The sequence below is a fragment of the Equus quagga genome, chromosome 15, assembly GCF_021613505.1.
Source record: "Equus quagga isolate Etosha38 chromosome 15, UCLA_HA_Equagga_1.0, whole genome shotgun sequence".
Taxonomy (NCBI): Eukaryota; Metazoa; Chordata; class Mammalia; order Perissodactyla; family Equidae; genus Equus; species Equus quagga.
Window position 1 is genome coordinate 85194757 of NC_060281.1, and position 26302 is coordinate 85221058.

The following is a 26302-nucleotide window of genomic DNA, read 5'->3' on the forward strand; positions in this document are numbered from 1 at the left end:
CGAAGTTTGTGGTCAACACCCTCTATTTCCTCTCTCAACTATCTTTTTCGCCTGACCCCAAATCACAGAACCCTGAATGCTGCTTCTTGGCTAGTCAGGGTCCCCATCAAAGTGACCTCATCCTCCTCTCAAACCAGGCTTCTCAGTCACTACAGTCCTGAAGTTTCATGAACCCCTCCCTACCAGCTAGATCAAGAGGTTATAAGGATCCCATTTCTGAATGTCTTGCTAGGTGACAGATCAGCAAAGCTAACAAATAGCAAACAAATGCTACTATCATATTTGCATTTCACTATGGATTTTTAAAGCATTAGCACAAAGGAAGTTTTAGGAAAATAAGTCACAGAAGAGGCATCTGAAAGCAAATAAATTTCTTGTGTCTTCAAAATATAGCATCTATATAACTGTGTGTTTTTTTTAACATACCAGGCCAACACTAAATTCCCAGCTCCTAGAGAAGAAGTAGAAGCCCTACAGCCCAGTGGACATGACCCTCTCCTTAGAGCACCCAGGTCTGGGGCCAGCCTCTGAACAGCCACGTGATTCTGAGGGAGCCAGTTTACCCTACTGGGACTCTGCTTCCTAATCCGTAAAATTAAATGCTTCTTAAGGTTCCTTTCATTTCTAAAAACGTTTTAGTCTCAGTATGGTAAGCACTGTCTAGTAAGAGCCTAAGCTAAAACTAAAAGGGTTGTTTAAAATAATATTTGTGTCACTAAAAAAATGATGTTTTGGTTAATTGATATATAACTAATATTTAAATGAATCCCACATTCCTTGGTCATTTCTTCTCAAAGGCAATCACATATACTGCCCAGGATAGGCAATTCTACCCTTCACATAATCTGCTAATACTAGGTCCTTCCACCATAGTTTTTTATCGTGTGTATGTATTTGAACAAGTTATTGAAAAAGTATGCCAAGCCAGATATACCAAAGCAAAGTCAGAAAAGGGAAAACTACAGTGGCATTTATCATTCAAAATTTCAGTTCCTGTGACCATGCATCCTTAAATATATCTAAAACTACAATGGTATTTATCATTCAAAATTTCAGTCCCTGTGACCATGCTTTCTTAAATATATCTAAATGTAGGTAATCAAAAGCATAATAAATATCTAACTTATCAAAAGGTCACTTATTTAACTACCTCAACTATCTAAAACCAGAAGGTAAGTATCAAATATCAAACAAAAACAAAAACCTCTAAGCAGTCAAAACAGAAAGCCACAGTTCACACTCTAAAGTTCATATACTTATAAGAGAAACCCTCATTCAGAGTCTACTTACTTTAATCTCAGTCACAAGCTAAGGCTCAGTTAGTTGTGTTTCTTACCCACCACATATAGGAAACAAGTATATAAAACAGAATCACAAGAGGTAGGCACATGACAGCAGCATTAATTTGGGCAACATGGAAAGAAAGATAAAAATTGTACAAAGAAGGCACAAAAGGATTTTAAAAGAAATAAAGAGGAATCTGGGATCATTCAGTATAGGAACAAATAACGCTATCTTCCTTAAAAGCTTCGACAGTATTGCAATATTACAGCAAAGTAGAATAATTCATGTTTGTGATGATAATCCTGAGTAATCAGTAGAAGTTTAAATCATGCTTAGTACCTCTTGTTTAAGAAGGCAAAAAATGTGTAACATATTTTAGAAAATTTCACATCCAAAAAATGATCGAAATTTAACAAATTCTGGCAGCTAATGAATTAAGTTTGAGTTAACAGGAAATTCACAAGAACACACACATAAATTAAATATTAGTGTAGGGATTTTCCATGGAAACCATGGTGACTATGGAATGTGAATATGGAATATTAAAATTCATAATATTATTATGATAAATTTTGAATGATTTGATAAATACCACTGTAGTTTTCCCTTGTCTGACTTTGCTTTGGTGTATCTGGCTTGGCATTCTTTTTCAATAAATATAGTATTCAACAAATATTAAAATTCATAAACAATCCCCCAATACATTTTAGTCTTAATTTCAATATTTATCACCACCATTCCTAATCCCTCAAATATTAATTGAACCATAGCAAATTTCTATTTTTGTATATAAAAGATGGTCAAACATCAGCAATTTCATGTGGTTCGACCTAATATCTTTACCAAAATTATTAAGAATAAAATAGGGGCTAGCCCCGTGGCCCAGTGGTTAAGTTCACAAGCTCTGATTCAGTGGCCCAGGGTTTCGCCAGTTCGAATCCTAGGTGCAGACATGGCACCACTCATCAAGCCATGCTGAGGGGGCATCCCACGTGCCACAACTAGAAGGACCCACAACTATGTACCGGGGGGCTTTGGGGAGAAAAAGGAAAAGTAAAATCTTTAAAAAAATAAAAGAATAAAATAAAGTGGTTTGCATTATATCTTTTCTTTCTCTAGCCCACCCTCTGTTGGAAAAAACTAATTATTAAGTAGTAAAGACCCAAAGTCCACCAAAATGATCATGGGTCCACCATCACAAAATTATGACATTTTCTTTCTACTTCTCAAAAACATAACAATCTTATTTATGCCTGAGAATCTCAACTCCACAAACACAGTTCCAAAAATATCTGATATATATGGGCTTAAGCATTACACCTTTGCATAGATACTACAATTTAGCATAATCCTGAAAATATGTGTGTGCATTCCTCCTATGTTCATTTATAAATAATAAAAAATATATAATATGCTTAACAATAAATGGTCAGAGCAATGAAGTAATAATCCAGATAAATATAATGGACATTCAAGGTTTTTAGTTATGTAAAACAATTTGGCATTCAATCTGTTTTCCCATTCAAAATACTGTATTTTGATTTTTCTTGAAACAAGAAACACCTACACCGGACAAGTCAAAATAAGAAATCATTTCTCAATAAAAAGAAAACCATTTCTAATCTAATAAGTGTTGTTATGCCAACACAGAATATAAGAAAGTTATCCCAGGATGTGCAACAACATTTCCTTGTGGATTTCTCCCTTCCCTACTGCCTACTATTACCTTTCTAGGTTCAAGTCTATGTATATTGCGTGTTTTGGAGGGTACGGATCCAAACACAATGAGTTCCCACAATGAATTCCTGGCTCCCAACTCCACTTTGACCCTATTCCAAAATGTGAACTGCTCTCTAACTCAGAATTGCCTCAATATCTGTGCTTCCGCAAGTCTCAGTTCCACAATGGGATGTAAATCGAAAACACTACCTCCCACAAATTAAATAATGCTGGAAATATGGGTGCCTTCATGAATGGACACTGGCTTACATCGCCAGATTTAAGTTAAAGAAATTTCAGTCCTTTAATAGTCAAAACTGAGAGACATATACCAGCGAAAAGCTTATGTGCCCCTTTGACAATTGCCATCAAGCTTATTTCATGTACCTTTTCCAGAAATGCTAAGTTTATTACACAGAAGTGTAAGGCAAAGAATACAGTTTTATGTTTTTCCTTAAAATATACGCTAAAAGGATGGAATACTCAAAATAACAAAGACAGAACACTCTAACAGAATAAATAAATGTGCTGAAAAAGCAATATAGTTAAAGGGCTCCACCATATGAGAAAACCCCTCTTAGCTACAAAAACCTAAAGGGGGGACTAACAAGAAAGTTCAGGACAAAGGCTTCAAATAAATCCTAAAAATGTCAGTTAAATGATATAATTTTTATAGCTTTCAATAAAAGTACATGCTTTTAGCACATCAATAAAAGCAAAGTCTTAAAGCTAAGACATACATTGTTATTAATGATATAATGAATTCACTGTGGAAGCTAAGAAGGGCCAGCCAGGATTTCAGGCTTTCTCTTGCTTCCACTGTGTCTTCCACAGCATGTCATCACTGTGACTGACTAGCAAAATGAACGTGGCTGCTGGCGCCCTTTCTTGAAGTTAGGACCAATTAAACTCCGTAGCCTCTCACACTGGCAATGTTTACTGGCTAGCTCCTGAACAGTAAAGGTGCCAAATCAGATTTCCTCATCGCTGACCTCCTTCACTTCTTATCAGGTCGATCAACCATTCCCAGCTTCTCAAATGTTTCCAGAAGTAGTTTTCTATAGATGACCATTCCCTACCAATTTTACAAAAGCAAAACTGTTTAGGGTTGAAGGGAATAAAGATTTACTCTGCTGGTTTACAACCACAGTGTTGCTGCACTGATGTTTTGTGATAGCTTTGAGATGTGTTACAAATAACTGTAACTTTTTCCCCCATTTTTTTCCAACTGAGGTGAAGTTCATAGAACATAAAAGTAACCATTTTAAAGTGTACAATTCACTTGCCTTTACTACACGCACAATGTTGTGCAACCACCACCTCAAAACTGTGACTTTATTTTTAACAGGTGCTTGGTTAAGATTATCCCTTTAATGAATCACCCTCACTCATAGTCAATACGACGTTCTGAGGTGGCGAGAAATGGTTAGAGACAAACTTGCAAGTTAGGCATTTCCAATAACTGGCAAGTCAGAGAATCTTGCCAACTGGTGGAAGATCATTGACCATCTCATTCCATAAATACACTACATTTTTTCAAATATTCACTCGTTCAGTTCCTACTCTGTGCCTATGCCTTCAAATCCTTACACTGGTAGAGACAGACATACTGACAGTTACAGTACAGGGCTATGACTATGGTCGATAAAAGTATGGTCAAATGAGGGTATGGCCAACTGTGCCCAGCAATTATATGATTCACTAAGGAGGAGAAGGTCAAGTTAGTTCTTAAGCTATGACTAGTGGCAAAGGAAGGCGATTAAGAAGAGTATGAGAAGAAGGCATCCTAGGCAAAGGAAGGAGTAAATGCAAATGCACAGAGGCCCAGTGAGCCAGGTCCAGCTGGACTGTAGGGTACAATCACACTAACAGGAAAAATGCAGTAAGCACATTTTACATGCCAGGCACTCCTTGTATTTTATATTATATTCTCAAAGTCACACCAAGAGCCTGGTGCCATTCACATTAAATAGATGAGACATCTGAAGTACAGAGAGTTTAAGTAACTTGGCTAGACAACTTCAAAGAGGCTGAGCTGGAATTCAAACCCAGGCAGTCTAGCTTCAAAGCCCATCCTCTTCATCTATACAACCTACGCTACACTCTCCTTTTTTCTTCTTCTTCTCTTTAATAAAAGTAATCACTTAGGCAAGATCTTTTATTATGGAAACTACAGTACACCATACCACACTAAAGGTGAACAAATGACTGACGTGAACAATGAGTGTGCATCACTAAGAACCCCATACGGCCTCCGAACAAATAAGAGTGCAAGTGGCAAACCATATCGAAAGATTAGTAAAGCTTAATTTAATTCTTATTCTTTTAGATTCAAAAATACATAAAAACAGAAATTCCCTTATTTTTCCCATAACCCAGTCAGTTTCTTGCACACCCCCTAGCCCAAGGTGTGCTTACCTCGCCTTGGAGACCTCTACTAGACAATGGAGAGACATGGCAGGGTTTTAAGAAAGTGAATAATGTGAGCGGATATGTGTTTTTTTAACAACTACTCTAGAAGGAATGAGAAGGAAAAATAAGAGAAAAAAATAGACCAGAAAAAGAAAAATCATTAGGATGCCACGGGTAATAGATCCAGCAAGTGATAACGAGGCGCTAAACTATAACAGTGGGGAGTTAGTTATGAAAGATTAAATGACATGCCCAAGGACACAAGCCATGAAAACTGCCAGAACCAAAACTTGGGTATCTAGCTTGTACTGATCCAACGTTGCATAGAATGGACTTGCAGAAAGACCTTTATCATGAAACTTCTAAGACTTCTCTTTATGACTACTTTTGTCCCCAGTGCTTGATTATTTTTAAGTCTAATTTTAGACTATCAAACTGTGGTCCAAAATGAATAATATAATAATATCAACTAGCACAGCATTCAGGCAGGTAACTAAGTAACTTAGTATAGCTGTATTAAAGTTTGAGACTTAGCTTTCCAAACCAGAAACAAAATACTTTATCATAGACAAAGTGCAGGGATTTAAAATACACTCTTTTGTATTCCAAGACACAAATTTACAGGATGGAATCCTTACAAGTGAGCTTCCAAACAAGCTTTTTAAATGAAGCTCCATCACAGAAGTCATTTAAGAAGCCAGATTCACATTATATTAATGTGACAAGTAAAACAAGATAAATACATCATATGATTCTCAAATGACATAATTAATGTAGCTTACGTGACATATTCCTATTAATGATCTTTTATTATGTGTGAACAGTAAAATAACATTAGATAAGCAATGAAAAAATCTAGTCAGCAGCAGCTTTCCTGAAGGTTTTGACTGCTGCCTTATTTACACAGTGTTATCTGATACTAATCCTTGGATTTTAAAGAGCAGAAATCACTTCAGAATTGTAAACAAACATATTCCTAGGAGATGAACATTTTAATTACTATCATTTCTGCAAATATAAGATAAAAATAATGTGCTGCATAATAGCCTTTTAACAGGAAAAAGTATATTTTGCCAGGCCAATAAGATTACGTTAATAAAAGGATCATGACACCGGATCAGGAGGCTGATCCATGGAACCTGGTAGTACGTCTTAACAATGACTGCCATGGAGATTTTGTGGAAAGTGTAGCTGTCCGCTCCCTGATATTGTGTACAAAAGATTAGAAGTGAGTGGCAAAATATTCTGGTTTTCTTTAATAATCCACTACAGCCTAATATCTATGAATCGACTGAAACATTTTGAAACTTTTCACATTTAAAGTTCATACCAACTCTTAGAATAAGCATGTCTAAAAATACAAGTTTTAGAAAGTAATAGTTCTAATTTACTTTTACATCAAATAAACATTGAGCAACTATATTATCTTTGGCATCAAAAAAGAAGTGTGAGTTATGGTTCCTGAACTCAAGAAGCTTGAAGTGTAATTGAGAGGCAAGATATATACATAAAGAGATAGTTATATAGACATTAAGAGACAAAAAAAAAGTTACTATCAATAAAAGACAATCAGCCTAAAAGGGCATAGATTCTAAATGCTCTACAAATTCCGAGGCAGATAAAATCACTGTGTTTCTCCAAGAAGGAGAGGGAAGAAGAGCATCTTGGTGTTAATATCCAGAGTAAGGGAGAAAAGTTATAGCTTAACCTTCATATATTGGGATCATCTCAGCTCTCAGGCTATATCTTTGTCAGATAAACAGCCCTGGCCATCAAAATTCCCAAGTACAATGGTGACAAATACACCTCTTGAGGCAAATAAGGCCTGATCCAATTCTAGCTCTGACCCTGCCATGCCATGTGACTCTGGATGGGTCATTTAACCTTTCTAAACCTGTTTCCTTATCTGTAAAATGCAAATTGTAACACCTACCACCTTACTGGATAAGAAATGAATGCATATAGAGCAAGTAGAGATGCCTAGCTTAGAGTAGGTGCTTTAAAAATGGTAGCTGTTATTTGCGTGATATTAAATGTCATTCTTACCATGATGCAATCACAACCGCACAGAATCTTGTTTCAGGGGAATCACAGGGCTCTTGGTGAGAGGCCTACTGTGCTCTGGAAGACTGGGTCCTAAGCTCCTCACTGGTCCTGAGAGCGGAATATGATTAATCATGTTCTGGTGGTTTCTTTGTGAAAAGGTAGCAGATTCTAATTGAATACTCCAGAGTCCACATCTTGAATTTTAGTATTTTGTTTAACTCAGCAAGTAAGCAGAGAAAAGAGGAGTAAAGAACTCCCCTTCAATCATGTACCCCAGCTACATGCTCAGAAACAAAGAAAGCTAGAACCTATGGTCATTCTCTTATAGTGAGCCCAGAGTATACAAAAGCCAACACCGGTAGTGGCTGACAGGGCACCATAATGGCAAGCTACCAACCGATCCTAGTCCTGAAGTCCAGCTATACACAAATGTTGCTTGGGGCAGCATTCTATGGATGATCTTCCTGGCTTTGTTAAAATCACATCAATGCAATATCACCTTTCATCTGTAGTGTAAATGCTTTTATGAAACAGTTTGGCAAAACACATGGCATGTAACTGTACCATTCTAAATGTGCTAGCAGACCCAGCCAGAAACCATGGCAATGATCTGATCACATGAGCATTCTTGCCAGAGTAAGAAAATAAACCTAATCTTTGCAAAGACTTACTGGTGTCCTGAGTTGAATACCGAGTCTCTTCAAGGAAGCTTCCATTTCCAATGTAGAAGAAGCAAGATTTGTTCTCAAGCCACCAGCAAACAATCATACAGTATTTGATGGCTCAGCTTATTTTTTAATCTGCTATGACCTCTGCAGAATTTTATCTAGATCCTTATAACATGATGATTTGGGATTATGAATACAGTGAATAAACACAACCTTCTGGTATAGCAATTTAAGCATCATAGAGTGAGTAAATACTGCAGAGTGAATCCTAACACTTGAAACAGAATCTTCCAGAGTCCAGAAATCCACCTGACTGCCAAGAATAATACTTCCGTGGTTCAAGCAATACCAGTACCCAGAGGGGTTTCCACAGACATAACCACATGAGTTACTGCATATTGGGTAAAATAGAAAAAACAGACATTTACGAATATATAGTTTGCAGACATCTTAAAAGTACTCATAAATACACAATTTACAAATATAGAAGAAGGGGGGGGGGCTTTAGGAATTCACAGCATTGTTTAAATTGCTTAATTATCTGGTTTCCTCTATGGGTTTTCCTAATGCTAACTCTGATTTTTATGGGGGTGGGGGGAGATACATAGATCTCAACTAAAACAAATGAAACCAATCTCACTGAAAGAAGCTCTAAGATGAGAACTAATAGATGAGAGACTCTGACTGCAGGATGAGGTAGAAATGACTTAGAGATCAAAACCGTATCAATTAAATATCAAAGAAAACCTTCCAATTCACCAGGCTGTACTGAAGCAGGGTGTGTTAGATTCTCTAGCAATAAAACAAATGCACAATATCTTCTCATGCATTTCACACATGATTTCTATTTCAGCTCTGATGTAAAACATGGTATCACACATCATGCCACAAAGAAAGAGTCAGTTTAGCTAGTTCAAGTAAAACACCAGGCAGCTGCTAACAGAGACAGGTCACAGCCGGGGAGGGGCACAATATACTCAGTTCGCTATGTTTTCCTTCAGAAGAATGTCAATAAAAACCACGGCCAAATTAGGTATTTGAAGGGGGGGGGGGGGGTTGGGAAGGTTGAGGGGGTGGGAGTCTTGCTATGCAGTGAACCACTGGTTTCACCTAACAGTTAGCGCCAGTCAGACAAGTTAGCAAAGGGAGCCCTAGCCAAACCTACAGCCACCAACAACTTGAAGAAAGCTGTCTTTCTCCCTGAACGTCCTGGGGTAGCGACCAGTCCCACATTTAGAAACGTTATTTCTGGGACCAATAGCAATTTATTTTGATAGAACCACTGGTTTTTTTTTTCCTGAGTTCTCAACAAAGGAGCCATATTAGGAAATAATCTCGCAAAAAGCAAAGTGCCCCCTCCCCCTCTTCCCCACGATCGATGCACACACGCCGTGCACGCTGACACGCACAGACACACACCCGCGCACAATGGCCGGCGAGCCCACTGGCGCGGGCCCACGCAGCCGCTCGGGCTCCCGCGGGCTGAAGGCCCAGCCAGGGCCCTGCCCCAAGCGCTGGGGAAGGAGGCCCCGCGGCCCTGCAGCCCGGGAACCAGCTGCTGGGCGGTTGTGCTGGGGATGCTCGCCCCCCAGCGGGGCCCTGGGGAAGCAGCTGCCAGCGGCTGGAAGCCTATTAACCCCTTGGGGAAGTAAGTGCTACAACACCCACCTGCGGGGACACTGGAATGTGTCGGGGTACATCCTCAAATGCCTCCCCCACCCCCCAGACGGGGCGCCACCTAGTCCTTAGACCCTGGCAGGTCTTGGCTGGCTCCTGAAAAGCTAATCGTGTCACTGGCTCCACAGGGCTTCTAAAGCAAACGGATGTTTCTGAGCTGTCACCCCTGAGAGTCCAGGCATACCAAGAAGGAAAAACTTAAGAGGGCAGTGAACGCAGACCAGACTTGGCAACGCATCCCTAAGGGACTGGTGCAAGTCCCTAAGGTGACGGAGCTGCTCGGACCCGTGGGTCCAGCAAACTACGGAAGGGGTAGAGGGACCCGAGGGCAACCGCCCCCTGTCACCCTTCCCTGGGTTGGGCGTCAGGGCCCCGTTCCCACTCCGGGACACTTACCTTCTTCCGGGGCTGCCATTTCATCATATTTGTACAGCCGATACGTGGAACATCAAGATGCTGGCTTGGGGCTGGGGGCAGATGCAGGGCAGCGGCGACTGCAAGTCATGCTGCCTCCCTCCCACCTCCTAATTGTTTCCCATATTCACTGCGAAGGGAAAAAGCCCAGAAGAGTCCAGTCTTTTCGCCTTCAGTTCAATGAAAAGTATCCCCAAACCACGAACACACTTCCCACCGGGCTAGGAAGTCCTAGCAGCAACCAGCACACTCCTGCCAGAGCGGGGCATTTTCCCCTCCAGCTAGCGCCTGCAAAAGGAGCCTGCGGCAGGGGGTCTCCAAGCTCGGCTGCTGAGACCCTCCCTCAGAGAAGAGACTGAGAACACAAGCTGCTGCAGAAACCCAGCCCGGCTCCTGCCATCCAAACCCCTTTTGGCGAATTCTCCTCTTCTCAAAAAAAGATTAGACAAGCAATCAAACCCTCACGCGCAGCCTGGAGCAATTCCCAAAATTCTGGGTGTATTTCTCGTTTGTAAAATTTAGCAAAGAAAATTCCAAAGATCTGTAATCAGAGCTTCTTTACGCTGTTTTCTCTTCCTTCTTGGAACTTGGGGAAAGGATCTGCCCTTCACGAAATGTCTACCTTCCCTGAATACTGTAAATAGGAAAACTTGGTTTGTGTGTTTAGATTTTTTTTTTTAATTCCCAAGAACCTTAGTGGGGAAAGGCTGGAAGGAAATCCTGCAAGAACCCAACTCCACAGCTCAGTCTGCACTAATGACTTCCTTCCCTTCAGTGTGAGCACAGCCTGCCCAGCTCCAGCCACACAGAGCAAATGGTTTCTGGGTCTTAGTGCCACGACATCTGCTCCAAAGCAAAAAGTAAATACAGTTTCTGAGGCACCCAACAGCTTCTAAGGAATCAGAGCTAGAAGAGATCTACAAAATCAGGAAACCATCTCAAAAGATGTACTTAAGTTTGTGAGTTATATCAAGAGAAAAAAGGAAAAGGGAAGGACTCTAGATCAAAAGGAGACAAAATCTTAATGTGTGATTTGAAGCAAAAGATTTGAGGTATCTGATAATAAAAAATGTAACCAAGAATAGACTGCTTCTCTAAATTTAGCACTAATTTTATTACTATAAAAAATATTGCTATGGGGCCAGCCCCAGTGGCCTAGTGGTTAAGTTTGGAACACTCTGCTTCAGCGTGGCTGGGTTCAGTTCCCGGGTGTAGACCTACACCACTCTCTGTTAGCGGCCATGTGGTGGTGGCAGCTGACATAAAAGAAAAAAAGGAGGAAGACTGGCAACGTATGTTAGCTCAGGGCAAATCTTTCTCAGCAAAGAAAAATATACATATATTGCTATGGAGATTGAGTTTCATTCATCTTCTGTAAAATTATTCCATCCTATTTAAAGAGATATATCTCCAAATACAAAATACTATATCAAATTCTACTATTATTTGCCATCCAACATGTCTATCAACTCTTATTCCATGAGGCTCTTTTGACAACTGGGAATAAAACGGATAGTGTAAGCTACATAATAATAGTAACTGATATACTATGAGTCCAATGTTCCAACAATGTTTAATTTATTACTCTCAGAGTTCTATATGCATTGGCAGGATTGGCTGATATGGGTGATTATATGCAGATTGGACACTAACTATATCAGACTATAAATGTCATTAAAATACTCAAAACAGTTAACTGAAACAGTTTACTTTTGAGCTCTTCTCTAAGCCTAAGAGTCTGAAATTCAACAATGAAAGTATTATCTTTTTAATAATAATATTAACAATTATAGCTGTTTGAATAGGTACTATTTCTTAAGCCACTACTCTATGACAGGACCTATGCCTACATTCATCATCTCACAGCCCTGCAAGAAAGATTTCATTGTTCCATTTTCCAGATGAGGACACTGAGATTCAGAGAGGTCACTTGCTCAACCAAAACCACAACACATAGAAGGTGATGGGACTGGAATTCAGACCCAGGATGACCTGACGCCAGAGCCTATGCTCTTTCCATGATGTGCATCATAGCTACACACCGACCTTACCTCTCATCTCAATAAAACTATTCAGTGCCTATGATTTAAGCACCCATTATTCACCAGCCCCTTTTGCAGGCACTAGAAATATGAGTTAGAGGCTGTTCCCACTCTTGAAATTACAGACTGCAGGCAGCAGTCACAAATAATACCAATACCCTGTATCTGTTCCGACATATCCAAATCATTCTGCACAGCTTAACCTGGATATCTTCCTCGCATGGAAAGTTCAATAAATTCCAAACCAAATTCATCAATCTACCCCAAAATCAGTTTCTCTTCCCAAATTTCCTTTATCTGTCCATAGCACTGTTATTCTTCCAGGATCACACTAAAACATTAACATCATTCCTTATGTCTAATCTATCACCAAGTCCTTTCACTTCTTTCTTAGACATGGCTTTCAAATTCCTACTGCTGACATCTGAGGCCAAAGCCTCACAAAACAAACATATATTAAGTGCCAACTAGGTGCAAAGCATCACGTAGGTTAGAAAGGTGTAAGACTAAGTCCCCACGCTAGATGAAGTTACAAAGAAGTTAGGACAGAACAGAAGGCCTATAAGAAGACAACCAGGCATTGCCTTAGTCAGTTAAGCAAAAAATGAATTATGTGGTCAATAGGTATTCCAGGAGTTAGAAGGAGAAATCACTGTAAACAGGGATGGTCAAGGAAAGTTTCACAAAGGAATGTGAAGTAAAAATTTAGAGGAGATACAATTCATTCTAGAGCCAAAAGCCAAGATGCTTACTATGGCCAGTAATGCCATTCAGGACCTAGACCCCCTACCTTTTGGAACTCATTTCTTACCCCGTTCCCACTCTCTTTCTCAGCCCCTGCCGTCTTGAACCTCACTGTCCCATGAACATGTCAAGCATACACTCGTTGCACACTCTGCATGGATCACTCTTCCTCCAGATACTCTCTTGGCTCCTTCCCTCAGTTCCTTCAGGACTCTTAAAATATCATATTACAAAGTCTGTCTCTCACCATCCCTTCTAAAATAATAGCACCATGACCCACATACTGTTACTTTCTATCTTCCTTGTTACATTTTCCTTCATAACCCTAATGACATACATATATCTTATTTGTTTATTTATTTAAGGTCTTTCTTGTTCATCCCACAAGAAGATAAATGACAAGGAAGCAGGGACTTTGCTCTGTTATAATACCAACACCCAGTGAACAGTGCCTGACACAACAAGCAGTCAAGAAATATTTGTTGAATGAAACAATGAAAGAAAGAGAAAAAGGAGAATAGTGTGAGCAGAGGAGGCAAGTATATGTAAGATGTAGTCAAGATACAAAATACTGACCTGCCTAAAATAGAAGGCTTAAGTATGAGAATGTTAAAGGAAGAGACTTTGTCTTATTCAGCTTTGGAATGCCCCAGGCCCAGAATAGTGCCTGGCACAGCAGAGGTGCTCAATATTTATGGGATAAAACAATGAACGGTGAGGCAGAAAAAAAGAATGAATAGTGAATGAGTGAAATTCCATTCTATTCCATACAAAGTAAAAGATACTTTGGCAAGGTATGTTGGAACCAAATGGTAGGGAACACTGTAAGGCAAAGAAATTTGTACTTTGCAGAATGCAGGGCATTGAAAGTATTAACAGTAGGCAAGGGGCATGGTTGAAGTAACATTTTTAAGCAATCTAATATATAACAAAATATTAACTATGACTTTATGAGACTGTTTTTTATATGAATTTAGATTTTTTTTTAAACTATGTGCATGATTAAAATGCTGATTATGACTGTTTGACAGATATCAAAACTGAAATTCAGAGGGGTTAAATGACCTGGTCAATGCCACACAGCAAGTTAATGGCAAATGGAAGGGCTAGAACCCAGGGTTTATAAACCAATGCCTGTGTGATGGGGCAGGCACCTACAATTGCTTGGGAGCCCAGGAGAAAAGTTTCTACTTTCTACTCTGCCTCTGACTTGCTATATAAAAAAACTTTCAGAAGGGCAAGGTAGGGGACATGAATAAGTGAAACAGAGTCAGGTTTGAGACAAAAAGGAATTGTGAGGATTGTAAACCTGGAGCTACAAGAATCATGCAAAAGAGGTAGCCACTACGTAACTCTAGTCAATTGATGTCATACAGGAATATCAGTCCAATGGTGCCAGATTCTCTAAATTTTCATGAGAAGATAAAAATTTCCTGGTTTTTCCTGATTTTTAACTGTTTGCTCAAAAATTCTAAAGCATCCTAACAGGCCAAACAAAACATGCCTGTAGGTCTAAATTCCATGTGCAAGTCCTAATTTGCGACTGCTGACTTAAACCACTCAAGGCTTCACTTTCCCGTTTGTAAATTAAGGGACCCACGTGGTTCCTAATCTGTGGGGTGGTTTTCTGAAGGCATCTGTGAATCCATATGCATACCATCATGGTCTGTGGACTGAAGAGCAATCTCTCACGATCAGATGTTGTTGGATTTAATAAAAGACAAAGTTATTTAAATTGCAGGAGAGGGGGTCTGAAAACAGTGGACTGTAACGGGAAAGGAGAGAGAAAATATACTTATGTTTCTATAGGAAGACAGAATCAATTTAAACTTCAAAGTGATACAAGGCTTTAAACTAGTTTTCAGTGTCTGAGGTATATCCTTTGAGTCACTTATTTGTATGGTATTTCTTCCCCTGCTGTCTGGTGTGTTTCAACTTTCACTTAATAGGTACCACTGGATAGAGGAGCATTCCCTAGAAACCTTTAAATACCAATACCATCTTAAATCACCTTATTTTTTTGTCTCTGTGTATTTATTTATTTTGCTTTATCCAAATTGAACTGGCAATTATACCTGAAATATTTATAGAATTACCATTATACCAATATACTTTCTCCATTAGGAATTATTTATATAGAGCTACCAAGCTAACATGGTTCAAAATGTTGTAATTTAGTTTATTGTTTCAAAGATCCAATATCAAATAGTAAGAACACAATTTATCAGATCCACAGCTACTAAAAGGCATTTTTACAACTCCTTCATTTATAACATAGCACTTTGCAAATCACTTCCTTAAAAGCAGATACTGTAAAACACTCTATTAAAATAGCATTTTTCCTCAATAACCACTTGTCTATTCAAATCTGAACAAAAGCAAGAAAGACGAAATGAATGGAGAAAACACACCTTTTTCCATTGTTGCGAATTTCTTCAAGATTTCCTAAGGAGTAACATGTCTAACATTGATCACAGGGTAAATGCCTGAAAAAGCTAGCCTCATACTTATTTATATTTATTGTGTTTTAGAAGTAGAGTATTAAACTCAATGTGAAACAGTATTTGGGAAATATATTAATTTCCCTAAAGACTTCTAAATTATTTTCACGTATCTAAAGAGATGTTAGGAAAGTAAAGGGACAAAAGTAGCAGTATATTTGAGACCAAAAGATTTTGCCTCATTAGTGATATTTCACACAACTGGGTGCTTTCAGAATATAAAGGCCTTGCTTTGCTAAAAAAAAAAAAAGAAAGAAAGAAAGAAAGAAACTAAAATAACTTGTTACAGTAAGAATTCTGCCAAACAGCCAACTTGATGCAGGACTATGCTCCCATTCCTTGGGGGTAAACTGCTCCACAACCTCCAGAGAAGATCACCTCTAACCTTCCCCACCTCACTTCCTTCCACTATCAGTCAATGACAGAGAGGCTGAAACCCAGCCCTTTAAATTCAACACACACTGACTGAGTACTTATCATATACAAGGGACAGTACTAGACACTGTGAGAGGAGACAAAAATCAGATGATTTTTGCCCTTGGGGAGATAGCAGTCTGGTAGAGTTTGAAGGAGAAGACAGGTACACAACTAACAAAAATAACAATAACAGTAGCAGCTGACACTTACTGACCTTCTATTCATCTGACTCTTAAGAGCCCAAGCTCTTAGTGAAAGCTAAGTGCCAGAAGAATGAAATAACTAATAGCATATTCTCTCATTAAGATTATGAAAACCCCAAACAGCAATTAATCCTGACTGTGGTAACTGAGAAAGGTGTTACAGGAGAGGTAGCAGAGCATCCTTTCAACAAGCAGAGAAGTGATTTGGGGAGGAGTATTCCAGATTGAAGGAACAGAGCATGAGCAAAAACGTGGAGGTATGAAAATGTGCGCCACACTAGCAAGTCATCTAATAGATCTGAAACCTAGAATGCAAGGCACAGTCAAGTGCACTTAAGGTTAGAGGACTGTGAGAGCTCATAGCCTAGCAATAGCAATAAGAATAATAACCATTATTTACTGAGAATGTGCCAAGCATTAAACTATTTTATATATTTTTTTACTTCCTTGATTACTCCTAACACCTTTATGAGGAGGAACTACTATTCTGCCCATTTTACAGAAGAGAAAATTATAGCTAAAGAATTAAGTAAATTCTCAAAGTATCATGGCTAGAAAGTAGATGAAAGGAAATTCAAGTCCATTAGACTCCAAAGCCTTATTCTTAACTCCTGACTTAGAATACAATGATGAGCACAGGGGATTTTAATCAAGGTATTGGCAAATCTATTCGAGTTTTATGCTAACTCTGGAAATACTGTGAAAGATAGAAAGAATTGGAGAACAATAAAGACAGGAAGGCGAAATAAGTTTCTGTTGCAATAGATCAATAAGAGATGAAGAGGCCTTGAATTAGGGCAGTACAAGCAGAAAAAGGACTTTCTTGAGAGACATTTCACAAGTAAAACAGGTCCTAAGAACGTGTTACGTGAAAGGGACAGAGACAGAAGGATTTAAAGATGATTCCATATAAACAAACTTATAGACAAAGAGAACAATTTAGTGGTTTCCAGGAGGAAGGGAGGAGGGTGGGCACAACGGGTGTAGGGGCACATTTATATGGGGTTTGACAAATATTAATGTACAACTGAAATTTCACAATGTTATAAACTATTTAGACCACAATAAAAAATTAAAGAAAAATAAAAAAATAAAGACGACATGATCTTATATATAGAAAACCCCAAAGAATCCATTGGAAAACTATTAGAAATAATCAACAACTACAGCAAAGTTGCAGGGTATAAAAATCAACATACATAAATCAGTATCATTTCTATACTCTAACAACGAACTAATAGAAAAAGAACTCAAGAGCACAATCCCAACAAAAAGAATAAAATACCTTGGGGTGAATTTAACCAAGGAAGTGAAAGACCTATACAACAAAAATGACAAGACTTTCCTGAAAGAAACTGATGATGACATAAAGAGATGGAAAGACATTCCATGCACATGGATTGGAAGAATAAACATAGTCAAAATGTCCATACTACCTCTAAAGCAATCTACAGATTCAATGCTATCCCAATCAGAATCCCAATGACATTCTTTACAGAAATTGAACAAAGCATCCTAAAATTCATATGGGGCAACAAAAGACCCCAAATTGCTAAAGCAATCCTGAGAAAGAAGAACAAAGCTGGAGGCATCACAATCCCTGACTTCAAAACATACTATAAAGCTAAAGTAATCAAAACAGGATGGTACTGGTACAAAAACAGGTGCACAGATCAATGGAACAGAATTGAAAGCCCAGAAATAAAACCACACATCTATGGACAGCTTATCTTTGACAAAGGAGCTGAGGGCCTACAATGGAGAAAAGAAAGTCTTTTCAACAAATGGTGCTGGGAAAACTGGACAGCCACATGTAAAAGAATGAAAATTGACCATTCTTTTTCACCATTCACCAAAATAAACTCAAAATGGATCAAAGACCTAAAGATTACACCTGAAACCATAAGGCTTCTAGAAGAAAATATAGGCAGTACACTCTTTGACATCCGTATCAAAAGGATCTTTTCGGACACCATGTCTTCTCAGACGAGGGAAAGAATAGAAAGAATAAACAAATGGGACTTCATCAGACTAAAGAGCTTTTTCAAGGCAAGGGAAAACAGGATTGAAACAAAAAAAACCCCACTAATTGGGAAAAAATATTTACAAGTTATATATCTGACAAAGGGTTAATCTCCATGATATATAAAGAACTCACACAGCTCAACAACAAAAAATCAAACAACTCGATCAAAAAATGGGCAGGGGACATGAACACACATTTCTCCGAAGAAGATATACAGATGGCCAATAGACACATGAAAAGATGCTCATCATTGCTAATCATCAGGGAAATGCAAATCGAAACTACACTAAGATATCACTTTACACCTATTAGAATGGCAAAAATAACCAAAACAAAAAGCGACGAATGTTGGAGAGGTTGTGGAGAAAAAGGAACCCTCATACACCATTGGTGGGAATGCAATCTGCTGCAGCCACTATGGAAAACAGTATGGAGATTTCTCAAAAAATTAAAAATAGAACTACCATATGACCCAGCCATCCCACTACTGGGTATCTATCCAAAGAACCTGAAATCAGCAATTCCAAAAGTCCCGTGCACCCCTATGTTCACCCCAGCATTATTTACAATAGCCAAGAGATGGAATCAACCTAAGTGCCTGTCAACTGATGATTGGATAAAGAAGATATGGTATATATATACAATGGAATACTACTCAGCCATAAAAAATGATAAAATTGTCCCATTCACAACAACATGGATGGATCTTGAGGGTATTATGTTAAGTGAAATAAGCCAGATAGAGAAAGACAAACTCTGTATGACTCTACTCATAGGTGGAAGTTAAACATATAGACAAAGAGAACTGATTGGTGCTTACCAGGGGAAAGGCGGGGTGGGGAGTAGGCACAAAGGATGAAGTGGGGCACCTACAACAAGACTGACAATAATGTACAAGTGAAATTTCACAAGGTTGTAAACCATCATAATCTTAATAAAAAGTAAAAAAAAAAAAAAAAAAGAATTTAATGAATAGAACGGGGATTTGTTTTCCTAGCTCTTTAAGAAAATGCGGCTCTGTGTATAACAATCTACCCTGTCGTATGAACCTATCCATCATGAATAGGGAGGTTTAGGAGCAGAGCTTTGAAGCCTTAAAAGCTCCAAAACTACTGCATCAATGGTGCTCACTTCACACCACCTCCCAGCCCTCCAGGGGTGCCTCCTTCTTGAAGACCGACCCCAGGATCTGAGAAGTGTAGAACCTTAGAGGCTGGCCACTCCTGCTGCCTCCCAGGGCAAGAATCTCTCCAGGGCCGGCCCCATGGCCGAGTGGTTGGGTTTGCGCGCTCTCCTTTGGGGGCCCAGAGTGTCACTGGTTCGAATCTTGGGCACGGACATGGCTCCACTTGTCAGGCCATGTTGGGGCAGTGTCCCACATGCCACAACTAGAAGGACCCACAACTAAAAATACACAACTATGCACCGGGGGGCTCTGGGGAGAAAAAGGGAAAAAAAAATAAATCAAAAAAAATTAAAGAAAAATAAAAAAATAAAGACGATTCTAAAATTTTTCATCATCTTTTAGAAAAAGAGACACTCCACTAACTGAGGTATGGATCACAGAAAGAACAAGTAGACACTGAATTCAGTTTGAGACTTAGAGAGCCTGAGGTAGAGAGAAGAGATACCCAGGGATATGGAGTAGGTAGGTGGAGGTCTGGTCTGGAGTTAAGGATATACAGCTATAACGATAAAGAGATTTGGAGGTCATTCACATAATGATGTATAAAGTTTTTGGTTAAAAAAAAATATTCCCCCAGGGATGGAATTAGAGCAGAAAGATAAAAGATAGAGAGGGAGGGAGGGAACAGAACTGAATCTTGAGCAATGCTTTACTTCTAAATACAACACAATTCACTGCCCAGCTGGGATGGGTGGGAGACCTACCCAGTTTCCTGAGGCAGCAATTTTTATGTGGCCAATGCTGCCTAGTTCAAACCATAGATCTACCATATACTAGCTGTGTGACCATGCATTACTCCATTTTTCTGTACCTCAATTTCCAACTCTGTAAAATGGAGATAATAACAGCACCTACCTAAACATCATTGTTGCAAAGATTAAATTATGATTGTAATTATATACACGAAAATATATCCTGTACATGATGCTATCTGCTTAATATTGTTGTTATTGTTGTTTTACTGTGCTAACCATGATTTTTTTTTCTCTTTCTTCAAAATACTATGGATTTGTGTTGATTACATTTTAAGGGCCGCAAACTGCTAGAACTAATGCTCATGTGTTTCCGTGATAGAATCATTTTCTTCATGGGACTTCTTCTGTTCATGACAGAGCAACCGAGACCAGGCTTACTCTCCTGACATAACTAGAAAACTGGACAAAATACGGGGGAAAATACTGTTTTCATAGTGTTTCAGACAATAAGCAACACAGAACTATGAACCTTGAGAGAAGCAAAACAAATGAAGTTAGCCCTATGATCACCCTAGCTTTCTGCCTGGAGGCACTTTCCAGACCACAGAGCAGGAAGGGGATCCCAAGCAGAGCTTAATGGTCTTGCCAAGTCGAGAAAACAGAGATCAGAGTTTGAGGAGAACAAAGTAGCTAGAACCTTCAGGGTAGAGAAATGGAGAAGATGAACTCTAAGGGGCCACACAGACAAGGTGCTCCAGAAATCAACAAAGAGGTCTCCTTGAGTTTTGGCTGAATATAAAGTTGTCCAATGTAGGGTGAAACTCCACAAGCCTAGGAAAAAGGAAGCTATAAAATGAACAACTGCCACAGCTCACCAGGGCTGCAAGACTTGCAAGTTCTAAGCAGCCCGAGTGGAGGGAACACCTGGGACATGGAATAAAGACTCGGTCACACTGGCTTACAACATTGTGTAAATTTCAGTTTCTATACAGACTGCATCATGTTCACTACCAATAGTCTAGTTTTTATCCATCACCATACATATGTGCCCCTTTACCCCTTTGGCCTCCCCCAACCCTCTTCTCCTCTGGTAACCACTAATTTGTTCTTCTTATCTATGTGTTTGTTTATCTTCCACATATGAGTGAAATCATACAATATTTGTCTTTCCCTGCCTGACTCATTTCACTCAGCATAATAAGCTCAAGGTCCATCCATGTTGTCGCAAATGGCACAATTCTGTCTTAATTTTATGGCTAAATAGTATTCCATTGTATATATATATACCACATCTTCTTTAACCACCCAATCGTTGATGGGCACTCGAGTTGCTTCCATGTCTTGGCTATTGTAAATAATGCTGCAATGAACATAAGGGTGTGTATACCTTTTTGAATTATTGATTTCATGTTCCTTGGACAAATACCCAGTAGTGGAATAGCTGGGTCATATAGTATTTCTATTTTTAATTTTTTGAAAAATCTCCATACTGTTTTCCATGGTGGCTGCACCAGTTTGCATTCCCACCAGTAATGTGTGAGGGTTCCCTTTTCTCCACAACCTCTCCAACATTTGTTATTTGTTGTCTTGTTAATTATAGCCATACTGACAGGTGTAAGGTGATATCTCATTGTAGTTTTGATTTGCATTTCCCTAATAATTAGTGATGTTGAACATCTTTTCATGTGCCTTTTGGCCATACGTATACCTTTGGGAAAACGTCTGCTCAAATCCTCTGCCCATTTTTTGATCGGGTTGTTCATTTTTTTGCTGTTGAGTTATACGAGTTCTTTATATATACATATTTTTTTTTTTTTTTTAAAGATTGGCACCTGGGCTAACAACTGTTGCCAATCTTTTTTTTTTTCTGCTTTTATCTCCCCAAACGCCCCCTGTACACAGTTGTATATCTTAGTTGCACGTCCTTCTAGTTGTGGGATGTGGGACGCCGCCTCAACGTGGCCTGACGAGCAGTGCCATGTCCGCGCCCAGGATCCGAACCCTGGGCCGCCGCAGCAGAGCGCACGAACTTAACCACCTGGCCACGGAGCCGGCCCCTATATATTTTGGAAATTAACCCCTTATTGGATATATGATTTGCAAATATTTTTCCTTAGGTGATAGGTCATCTTTTCATTTTGTTAACAGTTTCCTTTGCCTTGAAGAAACTTTTTAGTCTGACGTAGTCTTATTTATTTTTTCTTCTGTTTCCCTTGCCTGAGTAGATATGGTATTCAAAAAGATACCGTTAAGACCGATGTCAAAGAGGGTATTGGCTATATTTTCTTCTAGGAGTTTTATGGTTTCAGGTCTCACATTCAAGTCTTTAACCCATTTTGAGTTAGTTTTTGTATATGGTGCAAGATAATGGTCTACTTTCATTGTTTTTCACGTGGCTGTCGAGTTTTTCCAAAATCATTTATTGAAGAGACTTTCCTCTCTCTATTGTACATTCTTTGCTCATTTGTCGAAGACTAGCTATCCATAGATGTGTGGTTTTATTCATGGGCTTTCCATTCTGTCCATTGATTTGTTCCATCGTGTCTGTTTTTCTGCCAGTATCATGCTGTTTTCATTACTATAGCTTTGTAGCATATTTTGAAGTCAGAGAGTGTGATACCTCCAGGTTTGTTCTTTTTTCTCAGTATTGTTTTGGCTATTTGGGGCCTTTTGTTGTTCCATATAAATTTGAGGGGGGGCTGGCCCTGTGGCCGAGTGGTTAAGTTCGCGCGCTCCACTGCAGGCAGCCCAGTGTTTCATTGGTTCAAATCCTGGGCGTGGACAAGGCACTACTCATCGAACCATGCTGAGGTGGTATCCCACATGCCACAACTAGAAGGACCCACAACTAAGAATATACAACTGTGTACCGGGGGGCTTTGGGGAGAAAAAGGAAAAAAATTTTTTAAATCTTTAAAAAAAAATTTTAGGATTCTTTATTTCCATGAAGAATGTCATTGAGATTCTGATTGAGATTGCATTGAATCTGTAGATTGCTTCAGGTAATATGGACATTTTAACTATGTTATTCTTCCAATCTATGAGCATGGAATATCTTTCTATTTCTTTATGTCTTCCTCAATTTCTTTCAATAATGTCTTATAGTTTTCAGTGTTTAGGTCTTCCACCTCCTTGATGTAATTCATTCTCAAGTATTTTATTCTTTTTCTTGTGATTTTAAATGAGATTGTACTGATTTCTCTTTCTGCTAGTTCATCATTAGTGTATAGAAATACAACTGATTTTTGTTATGTTGATTTTGTACCCTGTGACTTTACTGTATTGTTGATTATTTCTAACAGTTTTTTGATGGATTTTTTAGGGTTTCCTATATATAGAATCATGTCATCCACAAACAGTGACAGTTCTACTTCTTTTCCTATTTGGATCTCTTTTACTTCTTTTTCTTGCCTAAATTGCTCAGCCTAAAACTTCCAGTACTATGTTGAATAAGAGTAGAGAGAGTGGACATCCTTGTCTTGTTCCTGTTCTCAGAGGAACTGCTTTCAGTTTTTATCTGTTGAGTATGATCTTGGCTGTGAGTTTGCCCTATATGGCCTTTATTATGTTGAGGTACTTTCCGTCGATACCCATTTTACTGAGTTTTTATCATAAATGGATGTTGGATCTTGTCAAATGCTTTCTCTTCATCTATTCAGACTACCATGTGATTTTCACTCTTTGTTTTGCTGATGTGGTGTGTCACGTTGATGGACTTGTGGATGCTGAACCATCCCTTCATCCCTGGAATAAATCCCACTTGATCGTGGTTTACAATCCTCTTAATGTATTGTTGTATTCCATGCACTAATATTTTGTTGAGGATTTTCACATCTATGTTCATCAGCAACATTGCCCTGTAATTTTCCCTTTTTTTTGTGTTGTCCTTATCTGGATTTTTATCAGGGTAATGTTGCCCTCATAGAGTTTGGAAGCTACCTGTCCTCTTCAACATTTCAGAATAGTCTGAGAAGCATGTGTATTAAATCTTCTTTGAAGGTTTGGTAGAATTCACCTGAGAAGCCATGTGGTCCTGGACTTCTGTTTTTTAGAGGTTTTTGAATACTGTTTCATTCTCTTTACTTGTGATTGGTCAATTCAGATTCTCTGTTGCTTCTTGATTCAGCTGTAGGAGGTTGTATGAGTCTAAGAACTTATCCATTTCTTCTAGGTCATCCAATTTGTTGGCACATAGCTTTTCATAGTATTCTTTTATAATCCTTTGCATTTCTGTGGTAGCCACTGTAATTTCTCCTCTTTCACTTCTGATTTTATTTATTTGAGTCTTCTCTCTTTTTTTCTTAGTGAATCTGGCTAAGCGTTTGTCAATTTTGTTTATCTTCTCAAAGAACCAGCTCTTAGTTTCATTGATCCTTTCTATTGTTTTTTTAGTCTCTATTTCTTTTATTCATGCTCTGATTTTTATTATTTCCTTGTTTCTACTGACTTTGGGCTTTGTTCTTCTTTTTCTAATTCTTTTAAATATAGTGTAAGATTGCTTATTTGAGATTTTTCTTGCTTCTTTAGGTAAGACCTATATTGCTATAAATTTCCCTCTTAGTACTACTTTTGCTGCATCCCATCAGAGTTGGTATGTTTTGTTTTCATTTTCATTTGCCTCTAGGTACTTTTTAATTTCTCCTTTGATTTCTTCACTGATCTAATAGTTGTTCAGTAGCATGTTGTTTAGTCTCCAGATATTTGTGGCTTTCCTAGCTTTTTTCTTGTGGTTGATTTCTAGTTTCATACCGTTATGATCAGAAAAGATGCTTGATATGATTTCAACCTCCTTAAAATTATAGAGGCTTGCGTTATTTCCCAACATATGGTCTATCTTTGAGAATGTTCCACATGCACTTGAGAAGAATGTGTATTCTGCTGTTTTGGGGTAGAATGTTCTTAATGGAACATTAAGTCCATCTGGTCTAGCATTTCATTTAAGCCCATTGTTTCCTCATTGACTTTCTATCTGGATGATCTACCCATTGATTTAAGTAGGGTGTTCAGGATCCCTACTATTATTGTGTTGCTGTAAACTTCTCCCTTTAGGTCTGTTAATAGTTGCTTTATATACTTCGATGCTCCTGTGTTAGGCGTTATGTCTTCTTGTTGGAATGTCCCTTTTATCGGTATATAATACACATCTTTGACTCTTCTTTTTTAACTTAAAGTCTGTTTTGTCTGATATAAAATACCTATACTCGCTTTCTTTTGCTTGCCATTTACTTGGAGCATCATCTTTCATCCCTTCACTCTGAGCCTATGTTTGTCTTTAGAGCTGAGATGTGTTTCCTTGAGGCAGTTTATTGTTGGGACTTGTTTTTTAATCCATCCAGCCACTCTGTGTCTTTTGACCGGAGCATTCAATCCAGTAAATTTAGAATGATTATTGATAAATGATGGCTTAATACTGCCATTTTATCTTGTTTTCCAGTCATTCTATATTTACATTGTTTCTTTTTCCTTGTATTTCTGTCTGCTATTTCAGTTTGCTGGTTTTCTGTGATGTTTTTCTCTAGTTTCCCTTTATTTGTGCTTTGTGACTCTGCTCTGATTTTTCTGTTTTGTGGTTACCATGAGGTTTATATAAAAGACCTCATAAATGAGATAGTCCTTTTTCTTTTTTCTTTCTTTCTTTCTTTTTTTTTTGCTGAGGAAGATTTGCCCTGAGCTAACATCTGCTGCCAATCTTCCCCTTTTTTGGTATGTGAGCTGCCACCACAGCATGGCCACTGACAGATGAGTGGTGTAGGTCCATGCCTGGGAACCAAACCTGGCCACCAAAGCAGAGTGCACCAAACTTAACCACTAGGCCACCAGGGTTAGCCCAAGATAGTCCTTTTTCAGAAAGCCTCTTATCTCCATTAGCCTATGCAGGTTGCATCCCCTTCTATGTTTTTGTAGTCATAAATTCTTATTTTTGTGTGTGTTGTGAATTTGTAAGCAAATTGTATTGGTTATAATTATTTTTGATGCTTTCTTTCCCTTTATCTTTTATGTTATAATTAAGTGCTTACTAACCTATTCTGATATAGAGCTGCAGTTTTCTTATTTTGTCTATCTATTTATCTCCTTGCTCAAGGTTTTGTAAACCTTTGCTTTTTAGTTTCAGATAGGAGGGCTCCTTTTAACATTTCTTGTTAAGGCAGGTCTAGTGGCGATGGACTCTCTCAGCTTTTGTTTGTCTGGGAAGGCTTTTATTTCTCCATCATTTCTGAAAGATAATTTCACTGGATAGAGTATTCTTGGCTGATAGTTTTTGTCTTTC

At 38.6% G+C, this 26302-nt stretch overlaps 1 protein-coding gene across 4 annotated transcripts in view; it reads right to left on the reverse strand.

Annotated features, from left to right (window-relative positions):
- The window catches only part of TTC28 (tetratricopeptide repeat domain 28), a 604528-nt gene that overhangs the window by 398798 nt on the left and 179428 nt on the right, over window positions 1-26302 (reverse strand). Inside the window, exon 1 of one of the 4 annotated variants that reach the window (XM_046640185.1) lies at window positions 10203-10942. The exons of the other annotated variants lie outside the window; for them this stretch is intronic. Within the exon in view, the coding sequence (XP_046496141.1) occupies window positions 10203-10229 (27 nt within the window). The 5' untranslated portion in view covers window positions 10230-10942. Of the gene's footprint in view, window positions 1-10202; window positions 10943-26302 lie in introns of those variants that run through there. 4 annotated transcript variants of the gene reach the window in all.